Source organism: Alexandromys fortis, unplaced genomic scaffold (genome assembly GCF_014885135.2).
Source record: "Alexandromys fortis isolate MF-2015 unplaced genomic scaffold, M_Fortis_MF-2015_v1.1 scaffold_21, whole genome shotgun sequence".
In the NCBI taxonomy this organism is placed as follows: Eukaryota; Metazoa; Chordata; class Mammalia; order Rodentia; family Cricetidae; genus Alexandromys; species Alexandromys fortis.
Genome location: NW_026067905.1, coordinates 2,270,561 through 2,296,780, shown reverse-complemented (window position 1 = coordinate 2,296,780; position 26,220 = coordinate 2,270,561). Strand labels below are relative to the sequence as shown.

The 26,220-nt window shown below is 36.7% G+C and overlaps 1 protein-coding gene and 1 long non-coding RNA gene across 14 annotated transcripts in view; one reads left to right on the top strand and one right to left on the bottom strand.

The window, feature by feature from the left end:
- LOC126497338 (uncharacterized) overlaps nt 1–4,473 on the top strand; it is a 37,492-nt gene extending 33,019 nt beyond the window's left edge. For both annotated transcript variants that reach the window (XR_007590585.1, XR_007590584.1), the window contains exon 3: nt 831–4,473. This is a non-coding gene — a long non-coding RNA (uncharacterized lncRNA). The remainder of the gene's footprint in view (nt 1–830) is intronic.
- LOC126497313 (solute carrier organic anion transporter family member 1A5-like) overlaps nt 1–26,220 on the bottom strand; it is a 67,503-nt gene that overhangs the window by 16,922 nt on the left and 24,361 nt on the right. For 10 of the 12 annotated variants that reach the window (XM_050135262.1, XM_050135263.1, XM_050135269.1 and 7 more), the window contains 7 exons: nt 21,488–21,594; nt 19,645–19,791; nt 18,994–19,044; nt 15,021–15,119; nt 12,351–12,572; nt 4,482–4,646; nt 30–231 (listed from right to left, as the gene is read on the bottom strand). In XM_050135262.1, coding sequence (XP_049991219.1) covers nt 30–231; nt 4,482–4,646; nt 12,351–12,572; nt 15,021–15,119; nt 18,994–19,044; nt 19,645–19,791; nt 21,488–21,594 — 993 coding nt within the window. The remainder of the gene's footprint in view (nt 1–29; nt 232–4,481; nt 4,647–12,350; nt 12,573–15,020; nt 15,120–18,993; nt 19,045–19,644; nt 19,792–21,487; nt 21,595–26,220) is intronic. The other 2 variants (XM_050135267.1, XM_050135271.1) reach the window with 1 other exon arrangement.

The following is a 26,220-nucleotide window of genomic DNA, read 5'->3' as shown; positions in this document are numbered from 1 at the left end:
ATTATGATCTTACTTAGGAAATAACATACCGTTCATGCTCATAAGATGTAGTTAAGCCAGCAACTGGGAAATTATCACAGGTCCACAGAAAGTTTAAGAAAAATAAAACCCACTCAGTCAGCGATAAGCAAAAAGCTACGTATGCAGCTTTCTTGACAGTAAACTTGAACTTTTTCATAACAAAACCGCCAATTAAATATCCAAAAACTATTGGAGGTAAGTTATAAATACCTATAAATTAAATAGAATAGTATTTATAAAACACAGCAAAAAATTAAATGTTATCAATTTTTAAAAACATCTTACTTAGGAAATTACTTAATTCGTATACACAGTATCATAACCCCTGCTCATTCACATATTTCAAATGTCACATAATGTCACTTTAAAAAGAGAATTGGCATTTGCCTAATTATTTGAAACAAGTCATAAACACATTGTAACCCTCACATATACAGACACAGACACACAAACTCACATATACACAATTAGGTATTTTAGGTACTTTTATCTGCTCTGTAATTTTGAAGGTCTCCACTGAACCCAAGGTTATCACATATAGAACATTCTGTGCATTCCTTATGTTACCAAGAAATCTTTCTTCTTGACTCTAATTCTACATAAGGGGAGGATGGGGAGAGCTTGGGGGAATCGGATGGTTGGGATAATGGAAGGATGGATATGGGAGCAGGGAAATATATTTCTTAATTAAGGGAGCCATTTTAGGGTTGGCAAGAGCCTTGACTCTAGAGGGGTTCCCAGGAGTCCAGAGAGATGTACCCAACTAGGTCCTATAACCATACTAATGAATATCTTGCATATCACCATAGAACATTCATCTGGCGATGGATGGAGATAGAGACAGAAACCCACATTGGAGCACCGGACTGAGCTCCCAAGGTCCACATGAGGAACAGAAGGAGGGAGAACATGAGCAAGGAAGTCAAGACCACGAGGGGGGCACCCACCCACTGAGACGGTGGGGCTTATCTTTTGGGAGCTCACCAAGGCCAGCTGGACTGGGACTGAATAAGCATGGGCTACTGAGAATCCAAGGACAATGGCACTGAGTTTTGGCCCTACTGCATGTACTGGCTTTGTGGGAGCCTAGCCAATTTGGATGCTCACCTTTGTAGACCTGGATGGAGGAGGTAGGACCTTGGACTTCCCACAGGGCAGGGAACCCTGACTGCTCTTTGGACTGGAGAGCGAGGGGGAGGAGGGAGGGAGGTGTGGGGAGTGGGGGGAGAGGGAGGGAAAAGGGAGGCGGGGAGGAGACGGAAATTTTTAATAACAAAAAATTTAATAAAAAAGAATCTAAAAAAGAAAATAAATAAAAAATAAAAGGCAGTAATAAGCCTGAGATTTTGACTGAGCATTTATCATTAATATAACTCTCAGTGAGTTTATTTGAGAGCACAAAAATGTAGTCAGGAGCAACTTATTGGTAACTGCCTTTTCTCCAGTGACTTTTGCTTGCTGGCAGTGAGCAGAGGTATGACTCCTTTAGGAGACAGTTACCTGAAATGGCAAAAAATGGGCAACTCCCTTGAGAGGCTCTGCTACTAAACTCTTAAGTGGTGTGTGTGAATGGTGGATGAGATGCTACTTGGTGGCTATGTACACCCAGAATTTTCCTAGAGTTAGGGTGATAACATAGTTTCCAGAGCTGGTGATAAACATACATCAGCCATGAGACTAGGATCTCAGGGAAGCAAGCAGGTGGAGTCAGCCACAAGAGCTGCCAGTGAAAAGTCACTTAGCAGTTTAAAGGTTGACTTGTGTGGTCAGAAAAAAATAAAGATATATAATAAAATGAGAATCAGATTGAAAAACAATGTCTAAATGTGCCATGGTATTTAAAAATATATGTAAGCTTAAGAAAGAAAATAAACTGAGTATAGAAAGTCACAGAAAGAATAGTTTAAAGTTATAAAGTCTTTAAAAAGAGATGTACAATAATAAAAAAGATTAAGTCATACAGAGATGGGAAATACACAGGGAGTCTGGATAAGGTATGTTATTATATTAATTTTGAATTTTTTTGAATTCTAATGAGCAAAAGACAGTTGCTAGGGGCATGGAATTGTGAACAGGACTGCAAATTTTAAATTTCGGGCTATTCTAAATTTAAAAACAAAATAAAGATATACTTGTCAAAAATCAAAAATGTTTTAGAGAAGAGTATTTGCTTTTGTTCCCACAGGAAAGAAGAATCTGTGCATTCCTTCAGGAATAATATTTATCAGGTTTGATCATGGAAGTCCTCATGAATCTTGCATATGATATATATAAGTTTACTGCTTATCTTTCTAGCACTTGGTCATTGTCTCAAATGTTGTTAAACACCCTAGAGATGTCTTTAACAGATAACAAAAAGCAATTTGGAGAACATGATGCCCATGTTCCCAAGAGGTGTAGGGGAGGCATTTTGTTATTTGGTGGCCTATGGATGTTTGTTATCAATTAGGGAAATATACCATATTGATGTAAATTTAAGTAAATTTTGTGTCATGGCACATATGTTTCTACTGTTGTTTAAGTTGTTATACATTTGCAGTTCATTAAAAAATAAAAGCTAAAGTTCTAGTTTTTGAAAGTTATTATAAAATATTTAGTGTAATCAACAAATACAAGTTGTAGTTAGTCATTTACAAAAATCATACCTGTAGATAATGTTAGGTATGTTTTCAAGATCATGTAATGATATATTTTAGACAGATAAAAGATTTTCAAGCACTTCAAAGATCTACAGAATATGATATGAAATCTTTTGATAACATAAGGTTTTTCATGACAATGAAACACATCTTCTCCTGGTAGCATCAATTTACTTCAGAGAAGGTAATGGGCATCAATTCAACTCTGTAGGCATTTGCTTTTTTTTTTTGTAGCAAGATTAGTAATTTTGACAAGAAACTACTTTTGCCTTGACTGCTTGACTGCATGCTCTATAAAATGGACATGCTAGACCCATAGGAAAAAGATTGCTGAACTTGGCCAAAATACGGCAAGATATACTTTCAAGATTCCTGCTTCATAGAAATGTCTGCTAGACAGACATTCTGCAGGACACATAGGATAATATATGTTGAACTTTTCCAATACAAGGCATAATAGTCCTTTGGGATTCCTCCGTCATAAAAGAATCTGTCAGACATTCTGCAGGACACAAAGGAAAACAATTGATGAACTTTGCTAATACAAGACAGGAAGGTCCTTCAAATTTTTTGCATCACAGAAAAGTCTGCCAGATACTCTAAGATGGTGTACTGGAGATGGATGCCCCAATGTTACAGAGAAATTTGACTGTCCAGAAAGCAAGATATCCTGTCATTAAGTAACATATCATCCTTCTGGGGCCTTTGATGAAGTTGTAGATTAGATTGTCTTAATTATAACTTTCCTCAGTTACAATGAATAAATTAAGTATAAAATTTTAGAAGCACCAAGACAAAATAGATGAGGGAATATTTTATCTAATTTTTGCCAAATACAAATTGACTAGACATTGTACCTGTAATTCTTAATAACTGTCTTTGTTGTTTATAATCTTACTATGTTAAAGTTAAACCTTCCATTTTAATTAGACAAAAAGTGAGAAATGCTGTGGAATAATCTTTTTGTACACTGTAAATATGTATTACTGTCATTGACTTAATAAAGAAGTTGACTGACTAATAGCTGAAAATGATAGAGATAGGTAGGAGACTGAAACTAAGAATGAGGAAAAGAAGAAGGGTGGAGTCAGAGGAGTCATCAGCAAAAGCTGAGGGAGCAGAAGACAAATGTGCTATGCTAGTAAAGATGCCACCATGTGGCAGAATGTAATAACAATTATGCATTAATTTAAAATGTTTGAGCTGGTTAGCAATAAACCTGAGCTTTTGACTGAGGATTTGTAATTAATATAAGCCTTGGTGTGTTTATTTGATAGTTTCTGGAAGGACCTAAACTTCCATCTATATAAATGAAACCAGAAAAAAAATCCAAAGTTACATAGGATCCCTAGGTTTATTGTACTAACAAGAAAAGCAGATGTGACTGCACAGACTCCACAAACCACCAGAGGACCTAGTGACTTAATTAGGAGTAATGTGGAAGCCAAGATTTGAAATTCAGAAGTAAAATTGGGGGATAATATATAGAATCCCAGAAAGTTAAATCTATATTCCTCTTTGAATTAATACGTTGTCTATCTGAAAATTGACCAATATGAACATCCCTAAAGATTTCCATAGTGATGATGATTTCATTATGATTAGAGAGAGAACAGAGAGGGTATTTCTGTCCTCTTCCTTTCTTTGACAATTTTTGATTTATTTTTTTTAGACTAGAAAGAAGAAATTTACAAATATGCTAACAGACATCAATTTTCTTGTAGTTTCTGAGTCACAATATCATATTGTTTTGCTTGTCTTTTTTTATCATGTCCTTGAGGAATTGAAAAGTGCTACTAAAGAAATAACAAAATTACATACCTATGAGAAAGACTATTTCTGCAGTTGATTTCCCATATTGCTGTTCCAGGAATTTAGGAAGGAAAACAAATGTTGTGGTAAATGAATTGACCTGAAGCACACTTACAAGGACAAAAAGCACATAAAGCGGATTGCAGAAGAGGCTCTTCATGAATGGCAAGAAATCTGAAACAAGAGAGTATCAATATCATCAAGATAACCCAGTCTTGCATTTTGTGTCTGCTAAACTGAAATCTTCTCACAGATTCTGTAGTGTTACACAAAAACATTTAATAAATCTTTACCTCTCTGGGCTAAAGTTCTATGTCATCATTTAAGGAGTTTTTGAAAGATAGTAACATTACTGGCATCATAAGAATCAGAACCCAATTGTGCCATAAAGCCAAACTATAAGGAGATAAAATCATATCTATGGCCACACCTTTTATTTTTTTCCTCTTTTCCTTCTATTAATATCCTGCATTCACTACAGAGTGACTAGTCTGCTCTCTGGATTGTTCAAGGGACAATTTTTGATGAAGTTTGAGCTCAGATACTGATGTTAACACACCATTGTGGAAGAACAGAGAAGCAAAAAATTTAGGAAGACCCCAGAAATCTTTCTGTGACTTAGCTAACATCAGCATCCCTGCAGCACTTCCAAACAGAACATTTATTAGCAGAATTAGTGATATTTTAAATTTCTCAACACAAGGGTCTAACTGCAAGGGATGCTGACTCACTTGGTGTAGACCTTCCAACTGACTTAACCAGAACCTTTTCCTGTTTACCAGGCTGTGACTCAAGTTTGCAGCCTCTTTCTGGTAAATAGATGGAATCTAACATAGATAATTTCACTGAACTCCACACTTAATAATCTCTTTTCTTATCTTCATGTTTTCTAACAACATTTTCTAATTTTATACTATCCCAAACCCACCCAACAACCATGACCTCAGTGACTCCCAGAGATACAGACGTGTTCTGTACAAAGCAGATCAAGAGCCGCCCCCTGACACAGAAAGCAACTGCAACAATCAGTCCAAGACAGGATTCCATAGACACCACATACAAGGATTGGACAAAGATGCAAAGATACTTCCTGAATCAATTACAAGAAGAGATGAATAGGCACCAATGCAAGAATACATTCAAAAACCTAAAGAACAAGATGGCAAAAACAAGTCTTAGTATCCTAACACAGAAGAAGCAGAAAAATATAACTTTTTTGAAGCTGGTAGAGACTCTTAAAGAGGAAATGAAAAAATCCCTTAAAAACATGGAGGAAAAGGCAAAAAAAAATTGGTAGAAATCAATAAATCTTTTAACAAAAAGCAAGAAAAAAACAATTAAGCAGGTGTAGGAAACAGTTTAAGACTCAAAAACTGAAATAGCAGCAATAAAGAAAACAGAAACTGAGGGACTTCTGGAAACAAAAAAAAATGCTACAGATACAGCAAAATCAAAAGTATACAAAAGATGGAAGAGAAAATCTCAGGAATTGAAGATAGGATACATGAAAAAGATTCATCAGTCAAAGAAAATGTAAATTCAACAATTTTTTTTAAAACATAAAACATACAGAAAATGTGGGGCACCATGAAAATATCAAACCTAACAACAATAGAGATAGAAGAAGGAGAAGTACTCCAGCTCAAAAGCATAGAATATTTATTCAACAAAATTATAGAAAAAACTTTCCCAGTCTATAGAAGGATATGCCTATGAAGGTACAGAAAGCTTATAGAACACCAAATAGACAGGAAATAAAGTCCTGTTGCCATATAATAATCAATACACTAAACATACAGAATAAAGAGAGAATATTAAGAGCTACAAGGGAAAAGGCCAAGTAACATATGAAGGCAGACCTATCAGAATTAAACCCAATTCCTAATGGAAACTCTGGAAGCCAGAATGTCCTGGACAGATATGCTGAAGACACTAAGAAACCATGGATTCAAGCCCTAGCTATTATACTCTGCAAAGCTGTCAATCACCATTGATGGAAAAAAAAAAACCAAGATATTCTATGACAAAACCAGATTTAAGCAACACCTATCCACAAATCCAGCCTTACAGAAAATACTTTAAGAAAAACTCCATCAAAAGGAATTTAGCTGTACCCACAAAAATACAGGCAAGAAGTGATCTCACAACAGCAAATCCCTAAAAATGGAAACACACAAATACTAAAACTGAAAAATAACAAAAATTAACAATCACTGTTCATTAATATCTCTTAATATTAATGGACTCAACTCACCCATAAAAGGACATAGGCTAACAGAATGAATACAAATCAGGACCCATCCTTCTGCTGCATACAAGAAACACACCTCAACCACAAAAACAGTCATTACCTTAGAGTAAAGGGTTGGGAAAAGAATTTCCAATGGAATGGATTTAAAAAACAAGCTTGTGTAGCTATCCTAATATTTAAAATAATAGACTTGAAACTAAAAGCAATCAAAAGAGATGGAGAAGGATACTACATACTCATCCCAGGAAATCCATCAAGATTAAGTCTCAATTATGAATATCTATGCCCCAATTACAAGAGCACCCACATATGTAAAAAAAAAAAAAAAAAACGTTACTAAAGCTTAAATTGCACGTCAAACCCCACATGCTTATAGCAGAGGACTTCACCACTCCACTCTGATGTGGGAGCGATTTCTTTCTAATCTGTTGCTTTCATTGGTTAATTAATAAAGAAACTGCCTTGGCCCATTTGATAGGCCAACCCTTAGATGAGTGGAGTAAACAGAACTGAATGCTGGGAGAAAGAAGCTGAGTCAGGGAGTCGTCATGATTCTCCCACTCCAGACAGATGCAGGTTAAGATCTTCCCTGGTAAACCACCTCGTGGGCTACACAGATTATTAGAAATGGGTTAGATCAATATGTAAGAGCTAGCCAATAAAAGGCTGGAACTAATGGGCCAAGCAGCGTTTAAAAGAATACAGTTTCCGTGTAAGTATTTCGGGGCATAAGCTAGCTGGCGGTCGGGAGCCACTCCAATCACAACACCACTCTCACCAATGGACATGTCTGCCAGATGGAAACTTAACAGATAATAAGAGAACTAATAGATGTCATTATTCAAATGGACTTAACAGACATCTACAGCACATTTAAACCAAACACAAAACAAAATACACTTTCTTTTCAACACCTCATGGAACCTTCTCTAAAAGTGACCACATAGTCAGTAACAAAGCAAATATCAACAGATACAAAATAATTGGAAAAACCTCCTATATATTATCAGATCTCCATGGCTTAAAGTCAGAATTCAACAGCAACATTAATTTCAGAAAGCCTACAGATTCACTGAAATTGAGCAACACTTAACTAAATCAACACTAGGTAAAGGAAGAAATAAAGAAAGAAATTAAGGACTTCCTAGAATTCAACAAAAATAAATGCACAACATACAAAACCCATGGGATGCTATGAAAGCAGTGCTAAGAGGAAAGTTCATTGTACTCAGTTCTACATAAAGAAAGAGAAGCAATCTCATACTAGTGACTTAATACCACACCTGATTGCTAAGTAACAAAAAGAAGCAGTCTCACCCAGGAGGAGTAAAATGATGAGAAATAATAAAATTGAGGGCTGAAATCAATAAAATAGAAACAAAGGAAACAATACAAAAAATCAATGAAACAAAGAACTGGTTCAAAAAAAATCAACAACAACAACAACAAAATACCTTTATCCAAATGAACCAAAAGGCAGAGAAAGAATATCAAAACTTTAAAAATCAGAAATAAGAAGGGGATATAACAACAGAAACTGAGGAAATCCAGAAAATCATTAGGTCATAGTTTGAAAACCTATATTCAACAAAACTAGAAAAAATAAAAAAGAAACGGAATATTTTCTGGATAGGTACCACAAATCAAGGACACATAAACAATTTAAATAGACTTATATCCCCTAAAGAAATAGAAGCTCTCATCAAAAATCTCTTCCCATTCCCACTCTCGAAAAGCCAAGGGCTGATAGGTTTCTATGTAGAATTCTTTCAGAATTTCAAAAAAGAGCTAATACTTAAACTCCTCAAATTGATCTACACAATAAAAACAAAAGGAACATTACCAAACACTTTTATACAAGGCTACAGTTACCCTGATACACAAGCCACACTCAATAAGAAAATTATATACCAATCTCTCTCATGAATAATGATGCAAAATTTCTCAAGAAAATGCTGGCAATTGGAGCACTAAAATACATCATGAAATCATGCCAATGACCAAGGTGACTTCATGCCAGAGATGCAAGGATGGTTCGACATACAAAGATCTGTCTATGTAATTCACCACATAAATAAATTGAAAGGTAAAAATGATCATCTCATTAGAAACTGAAAAATCATTTGACAAAATCCAACACCCCTTCATGATAAAGGCCTTGCAGAAATCAGGGATGCAAGGAACTTACCTCACATAATAAAAGCAATATACAGCATGTCGACAGCCAACATCAAATGAAATGGAAAGAAACTCAAAGTGATTACACTAAAATCAGGAATAAGACAAGGCAATCCATTCCCTCCATATCTATTCAATACACTACTAGCAGGTCTAGCTAGAGCAATTAGACAACAAAGAGAGATCAAGGAAATACAAATTAGAAAGGAAAAAAGTCAAATTTTCATTATTTGCAGATGATAGAATAGTAGACATAAATCATCACAAAAATACAACCTGTAACTCCTACAACTGATAAATTCCATCAGTAATGTAGCAGAATGCAGGTAAACTCAAACAATCAGTATTGCTCCTATATAAAAATGACAAATGAAATGAACTGAGAAATTAATGAGAGAAATATCACCCTTTACAATAGCCACAAGTAACAAAATATTTCTTGGGCAATGCTAAACAAAGAATAGAAAGATCTGTATGAAAAGAACTTTAAATATCTAAAGAAAGAAACTGAAGAAAATATCAGAAAATGGAAAGATTTCCCATGCTCTTGGATAGAAGATCAACCTAATAAAAATGGCAATCTTACCAAAAGAAATCTACAGATTCAATACAATCCCCATCAAATTCCCAACACACTTCTTCACAGAACTTGAAAGAACAGTATTCAACTTCATATGGAAAACCAACAAACCCAGGATAGCGCAAACAATCCTTTATAGGAAAAAAACTTCTGGAGGCATCATCATCTCTGACTTCAAGCTTTACTATAGAGTTATAGTACTAAAAACAGCTTGGTATTGGCATAAAAACAGACAAGAGTACCAATGGAATAAAATTGAATACCTGGATATTGATCCACATACTTATGAACACCTGATTTTTGAACAAAGAAGCTAAATTTATACAATGGAAAAATGAAAGCATCTTCAACATATGATGCTGGCATGGATGTTGACATGTAGGATGCAAATAAATCCATATCTACCACATGCACAAAATGCAATTCCAAATGGATCGAATGCCTCAACATAAATCCAGCCCCACTGAACCTCACATAAAAGAAACAGGGAAGTAGCTTTGAATACATGGGCACAGGGAACCACTTTCTAATACACCGGTAGTACAGACACTGGGAGCAACAATTAATAAATGGGACCTCCTGAAACAGAAGTTTCTCAAAGGCAGAACACACAGCCAAAAAGACAAAACAGCAGCCTACCAAATGGGAAAAAAAAATCTTCACCAAGGAAATGCTCAACATCCTTATCCATCAGGGAAATGCAAATCAAAACGATTCTTATAACACAACCTTATACCAGTCAAAGTGACTAAGATCAAACACACTGATGATAGCTTATGCTGGAGAGGATATGGAATACTGGAACACTTTTCCATTGCTCCTAGGAATGCAAAATGGTACAAGCACTTTGGAATTCAGTATGGCAGTTTCTCAGAAAATTGGGAATCAATCTACCCCAAGACCCACCAATACCACTCTTGGGCATATACCCAAAAGTTTCATACTCATACCAAAAGGACATTTCTTCAACTGTCACATTCATTTGTTCACATCAGCATTATTCACAATAGGAAGAACCTGGAAACAACCTAGATGTCCCTCAACCATAGAATTGATAAAGACAATATGGTACATTTACACAATGGAGTACTACTCAGCAATAGAAAACAATATCATCTTGAAATTTGCAGGCAAATGGATGGAACTAGAAAAAACAAACTTAAACTGTTTATCTCATTCAGGTAAGCCAAATCCAGAAAGACAAATGTGGTATGTACTCAAACATAAGTGGATATTAGATATAGAGAAAAGAAAAACAAACCTATAGTCCATTATTCCAGAGAAACTAGGTAACAAGAAGAACCAACCCTAAGAGAGACAACATGGATACTCTTAAGAAGGGAAAATAGACAGGATCTCCTGAGTAAATAGATGAGATCTCCTGGATAAACTGGGAGGGGCAGTAGAGGAGAGCAGGTGGGGGATGAGAACATACAGGAAGGGGATGGTTGAGTTGGGGGAAGGTGAATAGGGAGCGAAATGAAATAGCATGGGGAGGTAGAAGGACAAAGGGGAAGAGGAGAACTCGAGGGATTGGAATGGTCAAAAAGGGGGCCAGAGAGTTAAAGCAAGGAGAGACATCTTGATTGAGGGGGCCACTATCGAGAAGCTGAGCAGTAGGGAAATTCCCAGGAATTCATATGGTTGACCTTGGCTAAAATCATAAGCAATAGTGGAGAGGGTGCCTAAACTGGCTCTCTTCTGTAATTATATTGATGATTACCTTAATTATTATCATAGAACTCTCATCCAGCAACTGATGGAAGGAGATGCAGTAATCCACAGTGAAGCACTGGGCTGAGCTCTGAGAGTCCAATTGCAGAGATGGGTGAGTGATAATATGAGCGAGGTCAAGACCAGAAACAGCTTACTTGAGCTAGTGGGAACTCACTGACTCTGGACTGTCAGTGGAGGAACCTGTATAGCACCAAAGTAGGTCCTCTAAATGCAGGTAACAATTGTGTGGCTTGGCCAGTCGGTGAGGTCACTGGTAGTGGGACCAGGATTTATCCCTAGTGCTTGCACTGAATTTTTTGAACCCATTCTCTATGGAGGGATACCTTGGTCAACCTAGATATAGGATGAAGAGCCTTGTTCCTATCTCAAAGTGATCACCTTTGTTGATTCTGCACAGGGAGCCTTACCCTCTCTGAGGAGTGAATGGGGGTTGAGTAGAAAAAAGGTCATGGGTGAAGAAGGAGAGGAGGGATTGGGAACAAAGATTGGTATGTAAAATAAAAAAGACTGATTCATACATACATACATACAAACATACATACATACAAACATACATACATACATAAAGGGATGGGCGGTCTTGACCACTCAGCTTCTTACAAATGCACCACTGCTCTGCACCAGAGGTTGATAACATTCCTGCTTGTTTTACAGCAGTCTGTTCCTTGGGAAACAGTTCTCATGTAAACTATCACACACCTTCAAATACAGAAGATTATACCACCTCTCAGGTTTTCTCCTCCAATATTAACTTCAATCATGCTCAAATCTACACTGCTACCTTAGTACAGATAGTTCTCTCTCAATATCTTTACCTTAAATTTCTGGTTGCTTTTTTTAAAAAAAAAAAACTTGGAACAATATTTTCTATAAAATACACTTTTTAAAACAGGTGGGAAAATATATTCGCTCATTGAGTTCCAGATTGATGAATTTTCCATAAAGTCTAATCTAAGATGTGCTGTTTACAAATTATGTGAGTTGTTTCCAAGTGGCAAATTTGGAAGAAGATTAACACATCTGAGTAGGGACCCGTAGTGACAAACCATCTCATCTCAACACAGCAGACACATGCTCCACTACCTGCAGACTCATCTAAACCAAATACTAGGGTTAAGGTTTGTCTGTTTGCCTTTAGTGATTCCACGTTTTTCCTTTTTGGCTTTTCCATGGTGTTTCTCTTCATTGTTGCTGTTAGTCACATCTGCATTATCCTCTAGTCCTTCCTTTGGGAGTGTGTTGGGAAGAAAGAAAAAGGGGATGCTGGTCAGAACATTTATTCCTGCACAGATCAAAAAGCCGACCCACCAAGCACCGACCCAGCGCGTGTCAGTGGGAGTTATGGTCAGGTCATCTGTGGAGAAATACAGACATTTTGTTAGCCTGATTCATTCTTTCTGGTATAAACTGTAGAAAATTGTTAAGAATCATAATCCCATCTAAATACAACATTCGTGTATTGTTTGCAAATTATTCACATTTGTTCTTGTTTAAGTTATTTACTGCAGTCCCTGCCTCTACTACTAAATGCTATGATTACAGATATCTTCCACCCCTTTGGGCAAATTCAGACCTGTAGAAAAACTATCTGAGTTTGATCAATTGGGTGGAGATAAAATTATCTAAGAAAGAAAGGTTCTGGATTTCTATAAATTGTAGTTAAAACTTTATTTCAAAATGGCATAAAAATGATTTGAAACATTTATGGAACCAGTTTTAACCTGATGTGTTCATCTCTCAAAGCATCACATTGAGTTAGAAAGAGGAGTGGAAAGACAGTTTAGTGACTAAGCGTTATTGCTGCTCTTGCAGAGACTCTGGGTTCTATTCCCAGCACACTCATAGAAACTTACTATTGCCTGTAATTGTGATTTTACAACATATGAAACTCTCCTCCAAACTCAGTAAGTACCCATACACATAGCGCACAGATATACACATGTACAAAAATTAAGGTAATAAAACATCACATGATACCCAATTACTTTTGTTGTGTGTATTCATTAAGAAAATTAACCAGTTTAATCTAGACATATGCATTGATATATTGCCAGAGGCCATGTCATAAGTGCAGCAGACAGAAATGAATCTTATGTAATATAACCCAGAGGATGACAAAGCTACCTGGGTACATACTAGAGAGGCAGAGCCTCTGGAGAATTGTTTCCAGAATGCCAATTATATTTTTTTACATCCTTATGTTTGCTGCTGCCATGTTTCTGCTGTATTAGCATAGTATAATTTGTATGATGGGACCTCACTGAAACTAGTATACTGTGGTTGTTTCTTGAAAAAAATCCCAGTCCTCACTGGACGATTTCTTTGTAGATAATAATAAAGATTATTTTCATATGAGTAATGATGCTTAGTTCAATCAATGATTTAATTGGACTTTATGAGTTAGCATAAAAGATGCAGGTAGTTAGGGCTGTTAGTAAAGATGATTAGGGACATGATTTAATTTATTCTGCCAGCTGCTCAATAAAACCTACAAAAAGGGCAAAAACAGTCTAGAAGCTACCTTGCCTTTTGTTAGATAAGAGATTTTCAGAAGACAGAAAATAAAATCAGGAAAGCTTCATGAATTATAGACCCATGAATTCTTTCTATGTAAAAACAGATGATTAAAGAAAATAATTATGTTCCTGCACCCAAGGTTAGGCCTGCATTTCTTGGTAATATAAGTTACAGAATTAATCATAGGCCCTATATGAAACTTAAAAAAACAAAGCTGTAAAAAAATATTGACCCTATTCTGTGTAAAGAAAAATAGATAGTTTAGCTGACATCTCATTTAAGTTTCTCCAGAGTAGAATTAAATATGGAAGTTTACTACACTGAAACTGCACACAGGGGCCTGATAGTGCAAAAGAAACTAGCTGAAATATGCTTAACTTGCTTAAATGTTTGTTATTCCATAATAAAAATGCCATTGCTTTGGGGTGAAGATGTTCTGGTGGGAAAATTAATACAAAGAAAATTGTTTAGTTGTAGGCTTCTAAGGAAAACAACTAACCCATGATCTTAATGTAATTTCTTCTTGTGTAAATATTTTAGTTTGTTTTTTAAAAACATGTAACATGTGGCTAGTAAGATAATCTTTCCTTGCATAGATATCTTTTTTATTATGAGGTATAAAATTGATAACAAAAACATAAGACATAGGAGAAAGGGACACATAGAAGGAAAAGCATCAGGAAAGGAAAGGAAAACATCGGGCAAGAAGCAATAGTTTAACAGAAAGAAAGATACAGCAGGAGAACAACTGGAATAAAAAGTAAAAGAAAAATGATGGGTTAAAAGAACCAGACATAGAACTGAGTAAGAACAACCACCAGAGAGAAACACAAAGAACTAAGCTTTGCCCTTCAGATAAAGGGCCCATGAGTGAGTGTCTGTACATATGTCCAGTAGTTCACAGTTTCTCTGACCTTCTGGGGGCTAGGCACATTGTGGCAATATATTTTCTAGCAGTTAATTAATCTGCTACATAAAACCTTTTAAATTGGTGCTTATGACATAACAGAAAGATCTCTTTCATTATCCACAGTGACTGCATCATTGAGAAAAATCTATGTGAGTAAATCCCCTGATACTAAAGGCGCGGCTGCAATGTGGTGGGAGAATGGTGGATTCTTGATTAGAAGGTGACATTTTATCCTTACCTCTGTTCATCTTTGGTCTGCAGACTGTAAGCAGTGATAATAAGCCTAACTAAGGATTAAAGGAGGCAGCAGTATAACAATCTGGAGCAGTCTTCTACACTCTAGAGACTATACTATATAAATAAAATGTATTTTACCTGTATTCACAAACCAAGCATCTACATAGATGTTTGCACAAAAAGATGCCAACAAAAGTCCAATCAAAGGGCCAAAGATCTTTCCTGCTTCTAAAATCCCTGGAAGAAAAAAAAATAGGAAGTTACACAACCAGACAAAAAGTTTGCTTGCACAATAAAAAAAAAAATAGTCTTGAGATTGAATTCTTTTTCAGTATTAGATTTCTTTACTTGCTTTGCAAAGCTTGGTATCAAATCTGGAAAATTTGGTAAGTGCTGTGGGACAATGATCTTGTACCCTGTAAAGATCTGTCACTTGTATTGCTTTAATAGAGCACTGATTGGCCAGTAGCCAGGCAGGAAGTATAGATGAGGCAAATAGGCGGGAAATATAGGCAGAATAACCAGATTAGGAAAATTCTGGGAAGACGAAAGGCTCAGTCTTCTGTGATCACCCAAATACAGGAAGCAAGATGAGAATGCCTCACTGATAAAATGTACCAAGCCACATGGCTAACACAGATAAGAATTATGTGGTAATTTAGGATGTAAGCCTAAGTTAATAAGAACACTGAGCTAATAGGCCAACCAGTTTATAATTAATGTAAGCTTCTGTGTGTTTCTTTGGGACTGAATGGCTGCAGAACTGGGCGGGTTAGATGATGTGGGAGTCCCCTCTGTGTGTTGCTTGTATTGGTTAATGAATAAAGAAAGCTGATTTGGCCTGATAGGGCAGAACTTAGGTATGTGGAGAAGACAGAACTGAATTCTGGGAGGAAGAAAGCAGAAAGAGAGAGATGCAATGGATCCTCCACCTTAGACAAACACTGATTAGAATCTCTCTCAGTAAGCCACTGCCATGTTGCAAGATACAGATCAATAGAAATGGGTTAAATCAAGAAGTGAGTTAGCCAATAAGAGGCTAGAACAAATGAGTCAAGCAGTGTTTCAATTAATACAATTTCTATGTAGTTATTTTGGGGCTAAGCTAGCCAGGCAGCTGGGACAAACAAGCAGCCTCTCCCTACAATAGATAGAAACCTATGTGAACATGTGATGACAATGGGGACAACTACATCCACATAAAACCTGAGAGGGCTTGGGAAGTAATTCTAGACACAAAAGAACATGGTTAAAGATGGCTTTTTTTTCTAGCAACATTTTCTTGGATGGGCTCTGTTTGCTAGAGCCAAACACATCTCATTTAATAGAGACTTCCTGACTCAGCTCTAGCTGAAAAAACTTTGTAGTCATTTTAAGGGGCCCCACTACCAAACAGTTAAATGGTGTTTATGAATTGCCAACAGCATGCTTTTTGGTGGTGCCAGTGACCTTGAAACTCCATAGGGTTGCAGCAATAAACATGGCTCCAGATGGTACCTCCACCATGAAGCTAGGCTTCTGGAAAGCTAAGGAATGAATGGATCCAGCCTTCAAAACCACAGCTTTAATCCTAGCCATATCACTTAGCAAATTAAAGATTCATGTGGTCAGAAAAAGAGAGATATACATTAAAGATAGATTCAGATAGACAAACATCCTCTAAACAGTTAACAGTGTGTTTAAAAAAATATATGTAGGCTTGGGAAAGAAAAGAAAAAAGGATAAAGTCCGGAAAGAAAGAAAGGAAGGAAGGAAGGAAGGAAGGAAGGAAGGAAGGAAGGAAGGAAGGAAGGAAGAAAGGAAGAAAGAAAGGAAGAAAGAAAGAAAGGAAGAAAGAAAGAAAGTGGTTGGGTATGGTGGCACACACCCTTAATCATAGACTTGGGAGGCAGAGGCAGGAGGATATCTGTGAATTCAAGGACACCCTAGTCTACAGATTAAGTTGCAGGAGGGCCAAAGATACACAGAGAAACCCTGTCTCAAAAAAATATAAAAATAAAAGAAATAGAGTTTAAAATAAAACCATGTAAAGACGGAAAATGTACAGAGAATCTGGATATTCTGTTATTGTGTTATCTTTGAATTGATTGATGGCTGAGGTTGGGACAAGAGCTGCTAAAAGACACTTGATTATAAATGCTCCTAGATTAATTCAACATATGTATTTTGTAAATGCCTTAACTTCAAAATTTAATTAAAGATTATGTTACTTTGGAGAAGAGGTTTTACTTGTTTTCACAGAAAATAAGAGGCTCTGGATTCATTCTGGGTTAAGAAAAACCAGGTTTGATCAAGAAAGACCCTCTGAAAAATCTCCAGTAGAAGCAGATGGCCCGGACGATCCAACATTTCAGAAGACCTTTGTTGGAGTTTCCTCTGAGTTCTACATCAAGAACTACCTCAAGACTGCTGGCTGAGATGATCAAGTCTCAGAGAATAATCCAGTCAGGTGTTTACATTAATCCTAAATTTTTTTACGTCCCCATAAGATTATTAACACCCCCAATCAGCAGAAAGTAGCCTAAAAAACTATAGCCACATTCCCCAAAAATAAATGATGGATGTTTGTCTTTGTTTAGAGTGTTTTGGTTTCAAGTTGTTTTGGATAATTATCAGGAAGAAAGCTAAACAAAGGAGATTAGATTCAGAGATTTTGTTTTGGAAAAAAAAAAAGTGGAAAGATATTGTGGGACTGGCTAACAAAGACAAGAATTATGAGGTAATTTGAGATGTAAGAGTTAGTTAATAAGAAGCCTGAGTTAATAGGCAAACCAATTTATAATTAATGTAAACCTTTCTGTATTTCTTTGGGACCAAACTACTGCAGAACTAGGTGGGTAGGAAACGGCTATCAACAGGTAAGTGAGTTATACCCTATTACTTCAGATATTCTTATATATTTAACATATAAAAAATTAAGCTTTGTATGTATGTTATATGTACATATATAGGTCAGAAGTACATATGTGTGTTGCATGCATAGGCACTGGTTCCTATAATATTGAGACGGAAGCTCCCATTGTTTCAGTATAGAAAGTTTCCCAGAAGCTCATGCGTGACAGATTTGTTTTGCACGGAGCACCACTGGAATCTAATGGGACCCTCCTGAGGCCTGGCATGGTGTTGGGTCTTCAGGTCATCTAGAGTACAACCGTTTCCTTTTCCTCATTCTATTTTGCTTCTCAGTCTCAAGATGAATTGTTTCACTCCACCCATCCTTCCATCATAATGAGCTGCCTCATGACAGGCTTCTAAAACACATAATGCAGCAACATAGACCAAAACTTTCAGAGCTGTGAGCCAAATGAATGCATTCCAATTATCAATCATTATATCAGGGGTTTATTAAAGTTATAAAAAAATCTGATTGACACAGAAGTTTTATTACTTAAAGCCACATTCCAAATTCTTTTTTTTTTTTCTGAGTTAAGGTCAAAGGCTTCACTATCACACACAGTCCCATAAAAGTCATGGTGTTAGCAAGTGCCTTTTGATTCTTCCATAGCCATGTTTTCAAAGGGACTCTGTGATGGTTATCTTTGATGGTCAACTTGATAAAACCTAGAACTCTCTAGAAGAGAGTCTTAATGAGATATTGTTTATACTGTATTTACCTGTGGACATGTCCATAAAATTAACTATCTTAATTAAGTTAATTGATGTGAGAAGACCCAGCCCACTGTGGGAACTATCATTCCCTATGCAGGGAGTCATCAGTTGTTTAAGAGTGGAAAAAGAGCTGATTACAATGATACAAGCAAAGATATAAGCATGCATAGATTTACTATCTCTGCTCTTATTGGTATGACCAGTAGATTCAAGATCCTGCTACTATGACTTCTGTTGTGATGGAATTATAAGTCAAATATATTGTAAGTCCTCTCTCCAATGTTGCATTTCCTCACAGAAACAGAAATTAAACTAACACCATCTCAAAAACAGTGTGTGCTGTGATGGATTTCTTGTAATATAACTTCATTAAAGGCCTTCACTCAAAACTTCCTTCCAAAGAAAAAACATGTCCTCATAATGGCACTTCTCTTTGATTCTTTCCTGATCATCTTCCTTTTCTTATTATTATTTCCATTTTCTTTGTCCCTTTAAATCTCACCTGGTTTCTGTGATTCCACCAAAAGCATCATCCAACTTTTCTGAGCCATTCCTACTCACAAAAAAACCAGATATGAACTTTAGCTTCCTTATGTTTCTATATTTTATACTGTTTTTCCTCTTTCTGTGTGGTTCTATGGGTTAGTCCTCATATGTTTGACTGACCTCTCAATACCAAACTCTTCTGCCTTTTTTGTTCTGTCAATCACTCTCTTCTCTGCTGCTTGATGTTGTGTACCTAATGATTCCTACATGATCTCCAACCTCCATTCTCCCTCCCTGCCCTTCTCCGTGCTCCTCGACTCCTCAACTCTCATTGTGCGCAGATGTTTCCTGATTCTAAGACTTTCTTGGCACCAGTGCCTGCCAGGAAATATTGGTGCATCTCTAAGGGTTTAGAGATAGTGTGGCAGCATCAGAGGACTGTAGGACCAGCAGATAAGAAGGATCTGCAATGTGAGAAGCTGCTTGCTGAAGCAGCTTGTCAGGAACTGCTGATTAATTCTTCCATTGAACAATTTTACGATCAATGGTGCCGTAGCACTCTGTGCATGGTTCTGGAAACCACAGGTATTCAAATCAATAACTCTTCTAAACCATCCCAGAACTTGCTTTGTTAGAAATGATCCCAAGTCTAATTTTTCAAACTTACCAATGTATAAAGGGGAGTTTTCAGATTTGGCAAAATCTTCTATGTATGAAATGCCCAAGGGCATGATGGGAGTTTCACCAATTCCACGAATAAGATTTCCTACCATTACATATATCCACATTAAGGATTTAATTTCTTTTTCACAGTCTACATTAAAACAACAGAAAATTACATGAGCATTTTGACAGTTAAGTGTTACTGACAGTTAATTCAAATTTGTCTTTATTTCTTGAGGCCAAAAGCCTATGATGACCATCAGGTAACTTAGATAACTATGCTAGCAGTGAATTATTGATTAACCCCTATTACATATTTTGAAGGAATACTTAGCAATGGAATATAACTGCTATGCTAATTACCACTTTATGGGAGAGATAACTTTACATTTCTTCCCAATGCAGTGTTTAGTGACAACACATTGATTGTAAGAATTTACACCCAAAAAAAATGAGCAAGCAGTAAAATCAAAGATTTTGCTCATCTCTAGGGATTCAGTTTTCCACCAACTAGTAGACCCAGTTAGTTAATATGTACACTGAATAATTTCTGAACAACTTTGAGGATGGAAAAGGAAGCACGCATGGGCATATGTCTCTAACAATTTATTTTGTACTGATATAATACAGAGAGAATATTGATGGAAGTTTGAATTCCCCACAGCCTCAATTACTTTGTAGAAAATAAATATTTACCTGATTAGTAAACATATATTTCCCTCTAGGTCTTAACTTTTACTATCAACATAATAAGACAACAATTGATGAGTACTGGAATAACATAAACAAGGTCAAATGGACATAAAAGGTAAAAGGTGAAATTATTGACTCCTTGTATTCACCTTCCAAGTTTTTTTTAAGCTAATGAACTTTAAGCTTAATGAACTCCGTAGAGAAGCTCAACTTGGTGTTTTCTGGGAAGTAGACAATGTACTGCGTCCTTTGGATTATCAGTGGAAGCCCATAAGTGTCCTAGGCACAACTGGATCCTGAGGTCTAACTCTTAATTATTCCTAATTAAAGTAAAATCTGTTTCCATCTCTATGTATTCAAAATCTCATCTTTGGTGCTTCAGGTGCACAGTACAGATCTGGAAAAGTTTTTGTCTGTATATCTTATTGTAAAATCACTGTGATGGCTAGTTATTATTAATGTGACACAACTCTAGATATACCTGAAAGAAGGTATCTCATTTGAGAAATTGCCCCCATCAGATTGGCTTGTGGGCATGTGTGTGAGACATTTTATTCCTGGCTAATTGATGTGAGATTTCACAGAACACTGTGACTGGTACCATCCTTGGGTATCTGGGTCTAGGCTGTATAAGAGAGGTAACTGATCAAGCCAGAGGACATAGCCAGTATGAGGCATTCCTTAGTGCTCTCTGCTTTGTTCACTCTCTCCACATTCCTGCCTTGGCTTCCATCATGATTGGGTATAATATGTACGCTAGATAACTTTTTTCCTACCTGGGTTGGCTTAGTCCATGTTTTATTGCAGCAACAGAAAACCAAACTAGACCAATGGCTTAGATCACATCATGAGTCTAGATCTGTCCTTTTAAGTCATTTTCCATTGTGGGACTAATTCTTCAATGGTACTGGAGTAGATGTCTTTTACTTATTTTTTAATATACTCATATTAATAAACAAAGGAGTCTTACTGAATATATTTGAAATCAGGGAGCAGAGTATATCATGTTTTTGCACAGCTCCCTTCCCTGAAGAGGGAAACAAAGATTGTTCATTTGTCTTAGGTGCCTACTTCACATTTAAAATCCTTCATAAAATAGTGTTCTATGAATGACTGAATCTCTGAGTAGAAAGCAATAAGAGGTATGAACTCACCTCCTGGGTCTTGTGTTGGCATTAAGGTCTGGCTTCTGTTTTCCAAACACAAGAAGCTGTTTGAGGACAAGTTACTTGAAGGTGAGATCGTTTTCTCATATTCGTATCTGTGTGGACACAGAAAACATAAACCTTGAGGATCTGAGGGCAATAAGAGCATCTACAGATCACTGATTCCTGCTTCCCTAAAAACACAGTATCCAGAGGCTGCACAAGCATGTTTCCACAGCAGTCATTCTGGCCATCATTGCTAGGCCAGAGAGACGACACAGCAAATAAAGAACTCTCTGCAGTCTGATGAACTGATCTCATTCCTGGAAATAAAGGGAGAGGGAGAGGAGTGACTCCATAAAGTGGTCCTCTGATCTCTACCTGTGAATATCTACACCCACCATGCATCCTCAGACACAGGCACACAGACACAGACACACACACACACACACACACACACACACACAAATAAGTAAATAGAAACAGAAATCTGTATCATGAAGATGGACATGTAGTTGTAGGCCTGAACTCCATAATGCATTGTCAGGGTATGGTGGTCCTTGCCTGCCACCCTAGCACTGGAGAAGAGGAAGCTCAAGGTCCCCCTCAGCTATGCAGCTAGTTTGAGGTGAGACTGGGCTTCACAAGAGCCTATTTGAAAATAAAACAAAACATAATAAAAACAAACAAGCAAACAAAAAGCAAAACTCAATATTAAAAACTTGAATAAGTGAAAATAATAAATATCATCAAAAGAAATTTATTATCACCAAAAAATGCCCATACTTTATAGTTAGTTCTCAAGCCTCTACATGTAGGTGACATATCTTTCAGGTTCTCTAATACCAACCCTCTGTTATTTCTAAATTACTATTTCCTAGAAATCAGTGAGGAGAGATAAAGAACAAAAGCAAGAATGAGAAAGAGACTCACTAAAGTATCATTGAGAAAATAAAAGCTTTAGAGAGATACAAAACAACACAACAAATCAAGACAGTTGCTCTACATTTTCTGAGCTGTGGTCATGTCCTCCCTTTCTGAGAATTTAAACAATCATTCTCACAGTGTACTCATTAATTTCAACAGGAAAAAGAGTTCATGTGTCATGATAAGAGGTGACAGAATCCATCTCCTGACAAGGCAGTGTCCTAAGGGAAAAAAAAAAGTGCTAATGAACTTTGGTCAGAAAATGACAGACTGCAACAGTAGAGGAGAATGTGTTCAGTTAAGACTCTTCCAATTATGTGCATGCTGGATTTCCTTTATTTCTTTATTGCACAGGAGTCAGAACTGCTTCTCTAAAAACTGCTGCCTGAATGTCCCCACAGAAGTTGCCTGTGAACTGTGAACAAGTAAGTGTGTCTCTCTTCTCATGACCCAGTAAGAACAGGCCAGCTTCAAAGCTTCAAAGAATTACCACCTTTGACAGAAGGTAGGAAAACTTAGTTATAGCCAAATATTTCTTGACATTAATTTGAATAAAATAGAAAGTAAAAAATAATTTTAATTCCATGTGCATACTTTCAATTCCATGCAAAAACACAGAGAGGCTAAAATATCCTTCATTTCATTCATTATCCACTTAACATGAGGTTGTACATTTGACATCTATTTATTCCCAACTGACAATAAAATGGCATAAAAAAACGTCAAAATGAAAAAGGGAAATGGCCATTCACTCACAGATAGAGAAATCTAAAGATGTGGGTGTAGATCAATTGGTACATTAGTGCCTGGCAAACACCAATCCTGGGTTAGACCCTAAGCACCCAATGAAACCGAGCATGATGGATCAGGCCTATAATTCTAGCACTCAGGAGATAGAGACAAAAAGATAAGAAGTTCATGATTGTCCTTAAATACAGAGTAAATTTAAGGCCAGCCTGAGCTACATGAGATTTTCTTTCAATACATATATATCTTGTGAAATACCAGATGCCTCCATGGGTACAGATGCCTGTGTGCAAGCCTGACAATCTAGATTGCATGTCAGGTCCCACAGAGTAGGCAGAGAGACACTACTCCTGAGAGTTATTTCCTGACCTCATATGAAAGCATACACACTCTTTCACCAGAACAAAATAGGTGAAAAAAAAGTCTTATTGAGGGATTAAGAATGTGGTCATTTAAGCTCAATAAAATCTTGAGATTGGGATATGGATGTAAGAAAGGCCCTGAATCACAAGGTAAGGGAAATATAACTATCATGCTCCAGGGAACAATAGGGAATGTTTCAGATCTACTGAAAACTGCATGAAGAGACTCCAAACTCAGGGCCCAGCTGAGTACTTGAAGCAAAGTCTAAAGTGAGGGGTAAAGTATACATAAGGAATTTCAAGATCCTCAGGTTCATCCTCCATCTCTCCAAGTGGAATAACTAACGAGTAGGAAAAGATCCATACTGGTACAATGAGGACACAGAGGACAAAAACAGGAATCATTTTGTTTTAAAACTCGATGCACTAAAAGATGATGCTCCCATTCCTTTCTAGCTGGTAGCCAAGTTTCTACCTATTTAGAAAGTGTAAAGAATTTCTGTCTAGGATCACATTTTACACAAGTTTCTGAGATAGCTTAAAATCAGCCAGTCCAGCTCACTCACCAGCCAGTCCAACTCAGACAGAACCCAGTCCATCTCAATCATCACTCAGTCTAGATTAGTCATCATTCAGTACAGATCAGTCACCACCCAGTTAATATCAATCACCATCCTGTCCAGATCAATAATCACCCTGTCCAGATCAATCACCATCCAATTCAGATCAATCACTAGAACAATCTATCTCAGTCACCACCCAGTCCATTTTGATTACCAGCCAGCCCTGTCTCAATCACCTGTTTATTCATCCTAATGAAAAAGACAAAAGACTCACATTAACCAAGTCTATTCTTTATATAGAATTTCTATTTAGCTTTCTGTTGTTATACATTGTTAAGTATTTACAAATATTTAAATGTCATCTATGGGGAATACTATTACAGTAAGTCAAAGACAAACAAAATCTACACTTGAAGAAGCTAGAGGCACACATACAGGAGAAGAGAATCACAGAAGAAAAGTTATTGGGTTCTTGATAAAATAACAAGAAGTACCCACAGAGGAAATATTCAAGGTAGAGAGGTGTCCTTGACAATAAAAATTTAGAAATAACCTAATCCACTGACATGCCCTGGATTGAAGAACCTGGATGATGAAGCTAAATTTCTGAGAAAGTAACTAAAAGATTCAAAGACATGAAGCTAGAAATTTAGCAAGATATGAATGAAACCTAGGATTCCAGTGATCAAATAGTGACTCCAGAAGAGGAGGAGGAAGGTATCATCAAAGAGGAAAGTGTTACAGGGAGTGGGGCCCCTTGTTCCAGCTGCCTGGCTAGCTTACATCTGAAAAATCACATAGAAACCCTATTAACTAAAACATGGCTTGGCTATTAGCTCTAGCCTCCTATTTCCTAACTCTCACATCTTGATTTAACCCATTTCTATTAATCTGTGTTTACCATGAGGTCATGGATTACCAGGGAAAATCTAGCATGTGTGACCGGGCATCTCCATGGCTGCTCTCTCACTCTGCTATCTTCCTCCAGAATTCAGTTCTGTCTCCCCACGTACCTAAGTTTTGCCCTATCTCCAGGCCAAAAGCAGTTTCTTTATTAACCAATAAAAACAGCACAAATACTGAAGGACCTCCTACACCAGAAAGAGTACAAAAAACTTTAAAAAAATGTCCTGGCCAAAAGCAGCTGATAGAGGTGGCAAAGGATTTAAACGAATTATCATCAGTGTCAAACCGTGGAGATAAAAGAGAAACAAGGCACAGTAGTTAGAATACAAATTCTAATTCCAAAATGCACAAACTTTGAGTCAATGTCTTTAAAGGCTATAGGGATTTTTTTTCTCTACAGAAAAGTTAGAGAAAGTAAACAAGGAATCAGAGGGTAGGCTTTCCTCTACTGAGTAATTAAGCATAAGAAAGAGGCAAAGAATGGTTGTTTTGATGGTTCATCCTTGTAATATCAACACTTGGAAGACTAAATTGGGAAGATCACCAAGAGATTGTATCCAGCCTAAGCTACATAATGAATTCTAACCTGGGATTTATAACAAGATCTTATCACAAAAAGAAAAACAGAGCAACACTAGGGATATGAAGTGTTTAAGAGCACTTGTTGCTCTTAAAGAGGATCTAGGTTCATTTTATAGCACCCACATAGTAGCAGACAACCATTTCTAACTCCACTTCCTGGGATAAAATACACACTCTTCTGATCATTGCAGGCACCACACACACACATAGTATACAGATGTACATGCAGGTAAAACACTCATACAAATAAAATTGATTAAAGGTCTTAAAAATGAAATAAAACAAGAAAAAAAGAAATAATAAAACATACTAGAGTGGAGGCAGGAAGAAGAGGAAGATGAGGGAAAAAATCCAAACAAATTCATGAGGAAAAGAGGGATGGAGAATCATAAGGAAATGGTCCTGAGCTGGTCTAGAGGTTTACAGTTCAGAGGCAGGAGAAGCACAGCAGACAACAGCAAGGGGCATGCTCTGAAAAACACTGAAGTCCCTGACTTGTGTTGAAGGTCTTTATCCTGCCAGTCAATGAGAGGCTTGTGAAACAGTGAGAGACTCAAAGAAACACAATCAAATGGGGGAATATGACTAAGTATTAAACCTAGAGAAAAAAATAGATTTAAAGTATTAAAAACTTACAAGATATCCAGGCAAGCAA